The sequence below is a fragment of the Lepisma saccharinum genome, chromosome 13 (genome assembly GCF_977018435.1).
Source record: "Lepisma saccharinum chromosome 13, izLepSacc3.1, whole genome shotgun sequence".
In the NCBI taxonomy this organism is placed as follows: Eukaryota; Metazoa; Arthropoda; class Insecta; order Zygentoma; family Lepismatidae; genus Lepisma; species Lepisma saccharinum.
In genome coordinates, this window is record NC_139241.1 from 47,575,509 (window position 1) to 47,589,596 (window position 14,088).

At 37.2% G+C, this 14,088-nt stretch overlaps 1 protein-coding gene across 2 annotated transcripts in view; it reads left to right on the top strand.

The window, feature by feature from the left end:
• Positions 1 to 14,088, top strand: part of LOC145996944 (toll-like receptor 1) — a 105,212-nt gene that overhangs the window by 79,378 nt on the left and 11,746 nt on the right. For both annotated transcript variants that reach the window (XM_083133530.1, XM_083133531.1), the window contains 2 exons: positions 9,310 to 9,857; positions 12,259 to 12,575. In XM_083133530.1, coding sequence (XP_082989656.1) covers positions 9,310 to 9,857; positions 12,259 to 12,575 — 865 coding nt within the window. The remainder of the gene's footprint in view (positions 1 to 9,309; positions 9,858 to 12,258; positions 12,576 to 14,088) is intronic.

Genomic DNA, 14,088 nt, shown 5'->3' on the forward strand with positions numbered 1-14,088 from the left:
ACGTTGTCAAAATAGATGATTTTTTTGCCCCCATTTGGCGCAGTGGTAGCGTTGTCGCCTTGTAATCAAGGGGTCCCGGGTTCGATACCCGGTGGAGGGACATGGCGCAGTGGTTCGGATCCCACTTTAAACCGTAGGTCTAGTCCCGATTAGCCTTACTGTGCATAAAGTGGACTTAAAACACAAACTCAACAAAATAGATGATTCCAGTTTTTTGGAAACTTACTAATTAGTGTATTCATTTGTTTATTATTTAGTCCTATCTATTTTCTACATGTGTATAACATGTATATACATTTGTATAACATAACACATACGTCACTCATATTATACAGCTTGTCTTAGAAACTTATGCAGTAGTGAGTGGTTTGATGTCTAATATAATATTTGTTATTACAATTCATGCGTGGTACAAATAAATAGGAGCGCAATTTGTGGTAAAAGAGAGAGAATGAGAATCGTTTTATTATTTCAGAAATCACACACAATTTTTTTTTATCCAAAGACAGGTCTGTGCATATGAACATACCGGCAGAAATTTATTTTCAATTCGGCCAGTCACACATACTCACACACAAACACACACATACATACTTACAGCACATGTACTCCCCACACCTTCAAGATAAAATTTCTTTATCCTCATTTTTGCCAACGGTAAAGATAATAAATGGTAGGTAAATTGTCCATCGCTCTTTTCGTTCTTTTCTATTCTACATCCTGTGTTATTTTAAGCAACTGAATTCTGTTGATTCGAAGCAGATGTTGTTCTCTACTTATTGACGTGTTTATTTCAATTCATCATTATCCTATTGTTGAAAACATTCTGGAGGAAAATGGTGACGAACAATTAGCATACCATTTCTTTTGCCGTTGAAGCTTTCTACAGCAATAAAAAACTACTTTTATAATTAACGTTAATACAAGTTTGTTCTGAAGTTGACTACAAACATTAATATTCGTAATGGAAATTGGGAACAATCTTAAAATTATCTAACCTCACAACGTTACAACATTTATTATACAAAAAAAGAGAGCTTTAAGAGATGCAAATTGTCGATAACAGCTGGTAAAGCTATTTTTCTTGGCAAGTGAATATTTATGGCCAAAGTCCTTACGATTGTAAGCCTGTCATGCGCGTAAGAAGCTGACCTAGTTTTAGATTTGTCCTACAGATGATGTTAATCTTTGCCCAGTGAGTTGGTTCGTTTTCAAGCAACTATTGATTTGATATGAATAAAAAGTCCATACAAGACTTGCAAATGCTGTTTTCGGGAGAAGTAAATGTGAAACGTGGAACATTCAGTCATTTGCATTTGGATGAGAGTGTGCTCACGGGGTTGTAAGAGAGGGGAGCGCTTTGTGAGCGCACAAGATAACCTTGGCAAATCTGATCACTCTCTCAACCCAATCACAAGACCTCTCCCCTCCTCTCTTGAGGGGACATATTGAGACCTAAACTAGAGCTTACAAAGCGGAAGAACTCGTCGATAAATAGGGTGATGACTTTGTCTACAAACAGATGAATGTTTTCCTCAGAGTGACGCAATCACAAAAACTCCAGCCATAGCCTAGCAAACAGTGGCACCAGCTTTTATGGGCCAGTGGAGCTCGAGCGCACCCAATAATTTGCCTGTTATTATGTTTTATTTTAGAAATAACGTTCCCGCGCTTAAGAAAATAAAATGATTCATCATTATACACCTAAAAATTCTCACAACTTAATTACTGACTGAGTTTCACCATAATATTTCCTAATAATGTGCTACATCTCCAATATGATACTTTTCTGTGTCCTCTATGATTTACATTCCTCATCGTTATTAGGAAAGTAAGGGAGAATAAGGACTTATAGTGAGGATGAGGATCTATAGGCAATAAAAACTCTCAAAATAGATAGGCAAAAAAGCACCAAAAATACAAAATAGGGACTAAAATTTATAAAAATAACCTGATTTTTCATCATTTTCCCGAATTAGGCGCTCAAGAATCCGTTAGCTTAAAAATACATATGTTTCTATCAGAAATGGCCTGAAAATGTTTCTTAAACGTAAGAGTCAAAATAAAAAATAAAAAATGGAGAAAATCCTAAGCCTTCTTATAACATATTAATTCATAAAAGTATGAAACAAATCTTCATGTTCAGCACACCCTATGTGTTTCAAAAGTTGGCACCCATGCTGGCAAACAACCGGTTTACCAAGTAATTTGAAGAATTTCTTGTAAATGGCATCGTAATGATCCTCTCCTGAGATACAAGGGGTCCCGGGTTCCGGCACCCAGAGGAGGCACTTTAAACTATAGGTCCAGTCCCGATTAACCTTACTGTGCATAAAGTGGACTTAGAACAACAAATCAACCAACCAATTTTCTGAGAGGTATTTAGGCGAATGCTTAATGTGACGGACTCAGAGGAGCCACCACGAATTTTTGTCTGAGGTGGATGGGGAGGACAAGCAAACTTACAAATAATAATAATAATAACACCAGAATTAGTAGTAGTATCAAAGACGTTATATCCTCGTAAATCACGCAAAAAGGGGGTAGAAGTCGGTACTATAGCATTTGTGTTGGAACAAACTATGTGAAATATTATTTCAACACGTTCAATTTCACATTATCTAAGAATGGAAAACAAGCACACTAACTGTATTTTTGAAAGACAGAAAATGTATGACAATATAATCATTTTTGCATATACAAGCATGACATGTAGATTGCGAGCAAAGCGAGAAAGAACATTTTTGGATCCAAATTTGTGCAAACTGAAAAAAAAAATATTCATTTAATAATTCGACGGGGCGCCATATGGTGTTCTCTTTTACAATTTTCATTTAGATCGTTCGGCTCCCAGGGCCGACTCCCCCCGCCCCTAGCTACGGCTCCTAACTTAATGAGACTGTAATAAAAGCAGATATTGCGAGCGAAGCAAGTAAGAAATATTTTAAAAATGTATTTTTATTTGTATAAAATTTGAAATCTAGGATTGGCAATTGCCCCTCTTTGCCCCTTCCTGCCGCCTGGAAGAAGAAATGCAAGAAATACATGAAAACTAATTCCACCTTGAGCATTCCTTTATTCTGTTACTTCTAGATTCTGCTAGTTTTGCTTTCTTTCTATTTCAACGTTTGACCCCCCCTCCATGCCCTCCCTAGAATTGACTTCCGTCCAAGGTTGGGGGGCAATGCTCCCCTGTGGTTTCGCCACTGGAAGGACTGAATTTGGAGATCGCACGTTGAAAACTTCGCCTGTCGGCCTTCTTGACTAGCAATGAAAATCTGAGACTAGGCTGACTATTGTTATTATTTCTTTCAATATTATATCAAAAGGTGCCTCCCTTCCCCCTCTACAACTAATTCTGGTGACACCCATTGCTTCCAAGTAGTTGATTGGTTAGCACTGTCGCATTTATTGTTGCGGCGCTGGGTGACTGTCACTGTTGACCCGGAAAGATAAAAAATACAACCCAAAAGGTTAAGAGAAAAAACTCCAGCCTAAAAGATTAAGAGCAATTCCCCGTTCAATCTGGCAAGAGAGGTGGTATCACATACCACCTTCTATGTGTTAGCTATTGTAGCTGATATGTTGGTCAGACAGAAGCAGTGTTTGGAAGTAACTCTATAGTCCAGTGGCGCAGGAACGTTTTTCATTTGGTGGGGTACAAAATTCAGCCTCCCATATATATATATATACACACACGCACACACATTATGAAAAAGGAAACACTCACCAGACAGTAAAAAAAAAGAATTTTCGCAGACTTTTATCGCTGCATCTTCGGTGTAAGAAGAAAGACGGAACCGGTTTCGGTTTTTTCTTCTTACACTGAAGATGCAGCGATACAAGTCTGCGAAAATTCTATTTTTTTTACTGTCTGGTGAGTGTTTCCTTTCTCCTTCTTTGCTTTTTATTTAGCCCTTTTGGCCCTCCTTTCTTTTATCCATTTTTTTTCCATTTTTAGTATATATCAGTATAATATGTGTGTATATATAATATGTGTGTGTGTACTAATTCACAGGTTCCATATATCTAGGTACGAGTATAATGTGAAAGCATGGGAAATATTCCATTTTAGAACAGCACACACGAATTTCCTGTTCTTTAATGCAAAATTTGCATAAATTTTTTTTATTTCTTTGTTTTTCTTATAATTTATGATTATTTTAAAAACAGATTTTAATACCAGATAACAATTCCGAAACATATCAAGCTCTGGACCTTGTTCTGGGCTCATTTTGAATTTAACGAAACGGAAAATCAGGAGTTCGAAATGTGAAAATTGCGAACAAAGAAACATCTATTGAATTTAATTCGGGGCGAGATTAAAGGGAGCAAGGTGGATTCCGCCCCCCTCTATCTTGAGCCATCCCAACCAGAAATAATCATCTCCCACCCACAGGAACCATATTTTTCACTTCAGTTCAGTTCATTTTAATTTTAAAGTCCCATAGCTGCGTTTAAAAATATCTTTAAACAATTTATGGCAGATGTGTACCACATCCAATGCCTTTTAGAAGCCACGTATTTGGTATTATCTCAGACATCTATAGGGCGTTGTATTAAAAAAGAAAAAAATACTGAGTTGAGATGGTTCCCGATCAACTCTTAAGAGGTCTAAGTTTGGAATATTTGTAAAACATTTGATAAAGCATTTACTTGTAATATAACTAGTTGTACCTAATGACGCTCTTAAAGCACTGAAAGTACTATCATTACATATACAAAACCGAAATCCTTCAGATCTCAGAGTAAGCAAGGAAACTGAAAACCATAGGCTGGAAAGTTTTATTGTCCAATCTTTGGTGGACAATATGAAGAGCCGGCCAAGGTTTCTTTTCGTATGTAGTGGTATTAAATGCAGATACATGCGTGTGTTTTAAGATGACGTCTCAAATCCTCGTTTATGTGGAAAGGTGAACTTTAATGAAAGCAATAGCATGTGCCCATGACAATTAGAGATTTTCGCATCTACAAAGAAAATCCAAATCACATTCCCAACTCGGCGGCCTCCGTGACGGAGGGGTTAGCATAGCGCGCGCTACGACGCCACAGGTCCCGGGTTCAAATCCCGACCTGCCCATGGGTGTTATTTGCGAGCCCCCTTCATCAATTTCATAACATCACTCATCCCCATCTTCGCGATTATCCAAAATTGGCAGAAAAGTGAATTAAAATAAACCAAATCAATTAATCAAACATTCCAATCTCGCTCAAAGACCTTGTGAATCCAATCCAAAATCTACCAATATCTACAGACGAATGTGAAATACCATCAACCTAACCTTAACTGATTAGGAAAATCATTAAGAAGTTTTAAACCTAGTTTTTCTTTCCATAGACCCCCAGTGCATTGCTTTCATGCAGAAAAATTTGCAAGAAATTGGATGAAGTCTAAGTATCACAGTGCCCTTGACAAGCCAACTGGCAAACCATAGAACCTGCAGTGAGTCTCATTTAACTCGTGCATTCATCTGACTAAAGTAATTTTCTTATAGTTTGACTTAAGTTTAACTTAAAATGGCGTTGTGTTTGTGTTGCATTCGATATCAAAATTAGATTTTAAGCAATTAATGTCCAATTCTAAGTATATCTAATACTTAGTTAAAAATACTGGGCGAGTCTGTTAAAAGAGGACCAGTGGAAAATGTGCTCCATGTATGTAGGCAACCCTGGTACACCGAAGAGAAGAGCGGGGTAGAGAACAGTCAAGGATATCGGTGCCAAGCAGTTTAGACAACTTGACATAAACGTAAATGAATGATTGATTGATTTGTTTTATTTTACTTCGCTTTTTGTGCCTCTTGGCTGATTTGCGAAGATGGGGATGAGGGATGAAATGATGAAATTTATGAATGGACATTTACAAACAACCATGCCCGAGCGGGATTCGAACCGGGGACCCATAACATCGCAGGGCGATGTGCTAACCACTCGGCCACGGGGTCCGGCATACATGAATGAAAGAACTCTTCTGTAAATACAGTACAGTGTGACAACAACCTACCTAGAGGAGGTGCTGGAAATGTCCTCCGTTGACCTCGAGGCACGTGTGCAGACGATACCATATGTTCTGAAAAGCACGGGCGAGGACATCCTGCGGGATGGCCTGGATAGCTGTGATAATGTTGTTCTGGAGTTCTTCGAGTGTGTGAGGGTTGTTGCTATACACCTGTCCCTTTAGAGCTCCCCACAAGAAGAAATCACAGGGTGATAAATCTGGAGAACGAGGTGGCCAAGGTTGGTTCGTGCCACGGCTGATGGCGCGATCAGGCGGGAACACTGACTCAATGCGCGTGATCGTTGCACATGCTGTATGTGCCGTGGCTCCATCCTGCTGAAAGTAAGCGTTCCTTCGCTCATCCTCAGTCAGTTGTTCAACAAACACGTTGAATATGTTACTGATATAACGAGCCAAGTTCACAGTCTCATGGAAGAACACGGGGATGATGCGGCGTGACGACACTGCACACCAGACACAGAGTTTCTGAGCGTGCAGTGGAACCTCCATGAACACGTGTGGATTGTCACCTGACCAGTTGTGCGTGTTCTGGGAGTTTATGTAGCCTGACAGATGGAACCATGCTTCATTGGAAATGAACAAGTAACCATCCTGCAGCATCTCCGGAGCAATATTGTACAGAAACCACTCACAAAACTGCCTTGTCCACATCCCGCACCTGATGCATCACGGTAACTTTGAATGCGTGCAAGTTCAAGTCCTGCTTCAGGATCCGCATAGCGGTTGACTGGGACACCTGCAACTGTTGTGCCAAACGCCGAGATGAATTTCGTGGACTGCGTATCATTAGCTGCGAAGCGTCGCCCAGCTTTGCCTCAGTGCGGACAGTCTTTGGACGCACTTTTGGCCTATTCAGCACGGATCCGGTTTCTCGCCATTTTGCAATCAGTGTTTTGCATTACTGATTTGGTTGGGGCCTTCGCTGTAACTCCATTCACCGCGAACTCCGTCGTAAACAAATCTGCACACTGTTTCCAAGAACTGAGACGTGCACACGCTGCTGCACCTTTAACCCCATGCTGACCCACCGAACCACAATCACAACTTTCCTCGCCGCTCAACTGTACTCAACTGACCTGCACGCTGCCTGCCTCAAGGTCACTGCTGGACACTTTCTTTTCAATCCCCCTCTATATCATGTTGTCGAAACTGCTTGGCACCGATATCCTGGACTGTTCTCTACCCCGCTCTTCTCTTCGATGTACCAGGGTTGCCTACATGCAAGGAGCACATTTTTCACGGGGCCTCTTTTAACAGACTCACCCAGTAAGTCGTCGTTCCTCTGATAAAATCACATATTGTACCCTGTTTTAATGTCTAGGAAACATTTCATTTCACCTAGGAATGATATCGAGATGAGACGAGTCGAGAATTGTCACAGCCTCATTTTGTCTCCTGTGTGGTGAGGTCCTTCTCGTTCTTGTTTATGCTTATTTTTGTTTCGGTTTCCACTCAGAAGTTGTTAAAACTTATTCTAGATTCACTTCAGCTCAGATAGGCTAATCGGGACTGAATCTGCAGTTTAAAGTGGAAACCAAAGCACTGTTCATGTGGGACGCTTCAATTACAAGACGCGATATCTCGTCTTGGCCCTCAAAATGTTAAGTATCAAGCAACACATGTGTCACCACTGAAAGTTTCACACCCTATATATGTAATTAAAGCAAAAACTTTTCTAAATAACGTTTTTCTGCTGCGAGTCGTATAAATACGGAATTATATCATGAATAGATGAAACCGGGCATCATAGGCTTGCAATTGTCACTAATTGACTTTGCAATTACAGTAAACAAAATATACGACTTATTTGAAGAAAAAAATCAATAACATATGAGCTTGGTATGTCTGGATAAGACATAGTAATTTAAATTTATTTTAAGCAATTTATTCAAATATGATACCAGAGTTTCAAACGAGATCGTCTCGAACATCAAGTATCGTCTTGCTTTGATTTTGCAGAGAATTATTTCAGTCTCATCTCGAAATTTGAGAGGAAACAGACTTTTCTTGTCTCAGTCCATCTCTTTTTTTCAAAAAATCTCTTAATATATAGGTTAAAGCATAGTTTTCCCTCTTACAAAGTTATGAAAATTATGGGTGAGGTACATAGGGGTACAATGTACCCCTGTACCCCCCGTTCCTGCGCCACTGATATAGTCTCTTGTAATGTACATATTTGCAAGTAACGGTTACTTTTTTTTTTTTGCAATTTCAACTGTAACTACTTTTAAAATAAGTAGCTGTAACAGAGTTGCTTTATTGCAATAGAATTAACATTGTCAACAGTTACTATTTTTATGGTTATTTCATGACACTCAAGTTGTTAACTTTAAAATTGGTTTCCAACCATGTATTCTCTGGATGCTAAGGTGAAAGGATTTGCATAGAATCACCTAAAGCATGGAAGCTAGGCTTCATTGTATGCTAAATTTAGAACATCCATGCCTTATTGCTATTCATCATTTCTAATTGCTAGTTTATTTAGGTTGCTGCATTCATTTGGAATGTTTTAGTCGAACTTGAAAGAAGTCATTGTATAATACGAGAAAGTTTTAAAGTATGGGCATACATAGAGGGATTATAATAAAATGAATATCATTCAAGGCAAGCTGACTTCGCTGTAATATAAACAAATTAAGACTACCAGTGTTACCACTACATCACTGGAAAGATCCTGGAACTGCTGCAGTAAGGCCAGTTTGGTTGCACTATGAAACCCAAAATTCTAGGTTAGAATGGCTGTCTCATTTTTTTAAACATATATGTTTTAAAAGTTTCTTATAATGATTTATAATGCATATTGTGTTCACCAGAATTATAGTGGAACCACAGGCAAAGGAGCTTGTGCAGACCCGTGACTCCTCTGCATGGTACTCCCATATGGAGAGGAAGAATAGAGTGAAGCATGCTTGCTTATGGCCCGAGTTGAACTGGTGGAGGGGAATGTGCACAAAGGATTTTGGCCGAAGGTTCATTTCCTTGTGGTTGGTCTATACTTAATAGTGTAAAAGGTTCAGACTTCCTCAATATTACATAGGTTAATAATTTTAATGTATCATTGTTTTAAGTCAGTAAACTACATATGTGTGTCTTTCTTTTTAATATACATTATGTCTGTATTTGGTTTTCATGTACAAACTGCTACAAGTAAGTTTTGTAAGCTGTTATTGGTAGTATAAACTTCTGTGCAATAAATAAACTTAATGCATCTCATAGCTATTAGTTCAAGTCCACTTATGTTTCAAAATCTTGCTTCACTGAGTGTTTATCTGTTACTATTTTCATTCCAGGAAACAACTAGCAACGTCACAAAGAAAATGAGTGCCATTTGTGAAAATCTACGTGTGCCTTACTTTAAAACTGTGATACTTATGCTGAAGATTTTGTGCTGTTGTTCTCTTGTAAAATTCAGGACAGTGAGTGCATCTAATAACTACACATGCAGTAAAATAATTAATGAACAACTCCTAGAACTGAAGGGTTGCACTACTAACAAAACTGAAAGAGGAATTTTGTGCACATTTTACTCACTAGGAGAAAGTTCACATGTTTTCAAAAATGTTACTGAAGTGCTTCAGTTTGTGATTAGCTTTAGTTATATTGACGAATATAATGTATCTTCAGGGCAAACTTCGTATCTGCAGAAGTGTGTTGGACTGAAGACTGTGGTCATTTCAAAATTCAGAGGGAATGTAGATGAAAGTGCAGTGGAATTTTCGCTACCATCTCAAGTTGCTGATTTACTTGCTATTGTGCTTGATTTTGAAATTGACATCAAATTTCCAGGAGACACAGCTGTAGGGGTTGTGACACTAAACCCAGACGACTGCAAAGATGAGTAAGTTAACAATTACTTGTGCATTTTTTTTCTTTCAAATCATTCAGAAAGAAGTTGGTACCTTATTATGATACAGGAACATAATCAAGTAAAGCCAGTCCCCATGACTGAGTGGTTAGCACATCGCCCTACGACTCCAGGGGTCCCGGGTTCGAATCCCGGCCTGGGCATGGATGTTTGCGAGTGTCCCTTCATCAATTTCATCATATCATCTTTGCAAATTAGCCAAAAGTGGCACAAAAGGCAAAGTAAAATAAAGCAAATCAATCAATTAATCAATGATAATCAAGTAAAAAAATGCTGGCATGGGGCACCATAAACAATTGCAAGGGATTGCAGGATAGGAATTTTCTAAGAATGGTCATACACAGGATTCCTGTTTTCTTTTTTTTAAGGGGTTGTAATGTTAAATGAGGATATTACATAGCTACATTATAGAAAAGGGGGGGGGGTTTGGTGGGTGGGATACAGTTTAAATTTTTTAACCTTCATTTTAAAAGTGGTTCAAAGACAAAATTAGTAATCAAAGGCCGTTTTTAAAGGAAGTTTACAGTTACAATATTGGTTTTCCCCAACTTCTTTACTTCTTTCAATAGAAAATTTTGAATTTCTTAAAACTTCGGGAATGAACTGCAGCCCCATCAGCTCCCCCCACCCTGTGTACGCCAGTTGGAAACAGTGAGACTTAATGTTTGAAGTGGAAATTATTAAGCAGGAGCAATATTTGTTTGAACTGGGGAGGGATACTATTCCAGTTGGACAAGATAAGCAGTGTGGTATTTGAAAATTTTCCAGCAGGGTAGGATTCCAGTAACTACTCTTGTATTACATAAGTTATATATATATAGTCCAGCCCCCCCAAGTTCCAACAATCACCAACCAGATGGGAGAATATCCATCATCGCCCTTACTAATATGAGCCTCATGGTGATAATATGGTAGATAAGGTGTAGTTTTGAGTACATTTTCCAGCCTTGGAGAAGAGATTTACTTTACTTTCCTCCTCACTATAATTATAACTATTTTTGTAGTTACAATTTAAATTGACGTTTTATCTTTGGTATATTTTCTTCTGAAAAATGTAATTTAATATCTAAATAAAATTCATTATGATTTACACATTTGGATAGCATCATAAAATGTTGGATCCCTCAAGTTGTTTTCTTAGAGAGTGGGGCAGACTATGTGGCTTTATTAATTTTCAATTATTCACGTGATTGTTAGTTATCAAGGGATCACTGTGTTTCTGAATGTTGTAGGGAAATAATTCAAAATTGTTGATTAAGTTGAGTAAGAAGGTGAATTTAATGTAGTGTCTTGTAGTTAAATGCAAATCGCATTTGCAACAGATTATTTCAAGTTATTCCAACTGATTTGTAACATATCATGGAAGAACCTAGTTGAGGGATCACGGCTTTGTAAACCAAGTCCATTTTTTTACAAGCGTAACAGTATTCAATGAAGGTAAATTATGTGTGTGGGGAGGGGGGTGGCACATTAAGTTAATATAAAATACAAAATGTAGAAATATTGTACAAATACTACAGTATTTTTCTATCTTCTAAAACATCTCTTGAAGTGTTAATTGACATCATACTGACATTTGGACAACTACTAACATCATACCTTACTAGACACTCCATACTACTTTTTATACAGATATTTATATCATACAAGAAAAAATGCACAATATTCAATCATAGTGCCTACCCCATACATTTCAATCCTGGCCGAAGCAATAAAGCTCCCCTTCATCCCCAAAACTTGGTAGCCAATGGCCTTTGATGCAAATGTAGAAGGAATTTGTGGATGATGATGTCAAAGTCACGGATTTCTGTCTAAATGTGAGGCTGAAACAGGAGCACTTCCTTATGAAATAACTTTCTAAAGTGTAGAGAATCTTCTAAATACTTTCCACTACTTAGAATTCTGCTAATAAACAAGATAAATGATTGTAATAGCTGATGTTTATGTTCTGTGAATTTATCCATCACCAAAGTTGTGGGAAAAATAATATCTGCTGTCTACATTTTCACTCTTCGCCACAAACAAATTATACAAAATAGTTTTACCTAATGTCAATGGGGCTGACAGCAGTGCCTGGCTGCAGGCCTGCTCAGGGGGGTGAATTCTCCCTCAAAATCCTTCAAACATCTAGTTTAAATAGTGTATACTCGTAATTAATTTTACTTCATTGGCAGATTAAACATCTTGTATAATAAATTGTAGTATATTGAGATATTCATCTTCAGGGCTTCTACCTTCACACTTTTTCTCCTTTAGATGGCAGCTGCTGATAAGGAATGAGCCCTCCCCAAATAAAATTCTGACTATGGGCCTGGGCTAAGAATATGAAGTTGAAACTTTAATTGTACAAAATTATATAATTTTCTCCCTTCAGATTATGTTCTACTACTATGAGACTGCTGCACTCAGTTTTTGCTTACAACAAAAAAATTGTCTGGGACATCCATCTCATCGAGCAAGTGAAGAAAATATTATTTGAGAGGCTTCATGGACGCACTGAGTTTTTGCGGTTGTCTGGTACTTTAACTGGTGCAGTGTCTACAGTGTGGCTAAAAATGATGGAAGGCTTGAAGATGTTCAAATTTGATGCACATGGAAACACTTGGTACCATTTACCAGCGTGGCTTCCATCAATGCCAGAACTACAGTCACTTGATCTTTCCGAGTGCCAACTGAGTTCTATAGCACCAGGTACATCCATTATTATCAAAAATATCTGTTAAAATGTATTTCTTCAACTGCATTTATAACTGAAATTGTATTGTAACAAGAAAATAGGTGAGTATGTATGCATTAATGTTTGGAAAGTTACTTTTTAAAAATAACTTAATTACAATTACAATTACTCTGCTCAAAAAGTAACTCAGTTTCAGTTATAGTTTTTTGTTTTGAAAAATTGCTCTTCAGTGCAGTTAATTTATTCCAGACAAGATGAAACTCACCTAAAGTTTTGATTTGATTTTTGATTTTTAGTGTCACTTTTGGCTAATTGTGACGATGAAGATGAGTAATGATATGATGAATTTCACAAAGGGACACACTAAGAACACCCATGCCCCATCCAAGATTCGAATTTGGGATCTCTGGTGTTGTAGCATGCTTCTTTATTTCTTATCGTGACCATCTAAGATTAATAGTTTTCATTAAATTATAATTAACGTAATAGAAATTCTTATAATTGAAAACGTTATATCACAAACCTAACATAATATGTATATACACAATTATTAACATTTCAATTCTATTTAATGCTGTGTTTATTCTTACAAGTACATACAAAATTGCATGTCATGTTTATATTTACATGAATAGGATAAATAAATACAGTGCAAATTGTATTTTATTTGTCTGACAGTAAAAATAAATTTGAACAATATTAACTTACAGAAGTAGTAGTTTATCCCATAAATTTAAAGTGTAAAGTCATCTTGTAGACTTTGTCAAAATGACATTTTTTCTTGAAGTTTACATAAGCATACAGAGGGGAGTTGAGGTTCATCCCTCCTTCCCTGAAGATTCCACAATAGATATGTCGTTATTGTGTTTAACCCATTAGTGCATAGTGTGCAATATATTGTACATTCACTAATATTCTTCTATTCTTCTTTCAAATTCTTAAAATGATTCTGTATTTGTATAAGACGGTTTTCGGAACACCAAGAATCACATTTTTAATAATGTCCTGGCAATTGTGATTGTTGAAGCTGAAGAAGAAGAAGAAGTTTTAAAAATGGCTCAAGAGATTTTCAAGTAACACGCACTGGGAAAGCAAATTTCAAATTATAAATTTTATTTTACATTTCATGTAACTATTTTTTTGTTTACCAGGAAGCTGTGTATTGCAGTTTGTGTACAGTTAATATTTGCACAAAGAATCGGTTTACATAGATATCTGGAAACAATAAAAGTTAGGTGTAAAATATATTGTACGCTATGCATAGCAACCTCTTTGAAAGCCATTGTTTCATGATTATGGCTTGCATTCTGCTTGAAATGTTGCACTAGCTTTTCCTTCATGATTGCTTTATCTAATTGTTGAGCCTTGTTATACAACAATGTATGTAGCTTGTTATTGTTTATTGTTAGAATATAACGAAATTTATTCATAAAGAGGGCATATACTGTCCTCGTGTTTTACTTCAAACACTAATTTATCAATACATGCATATGTTCCTTTTTCTCAATAAAATTTTCCCTTGATTCA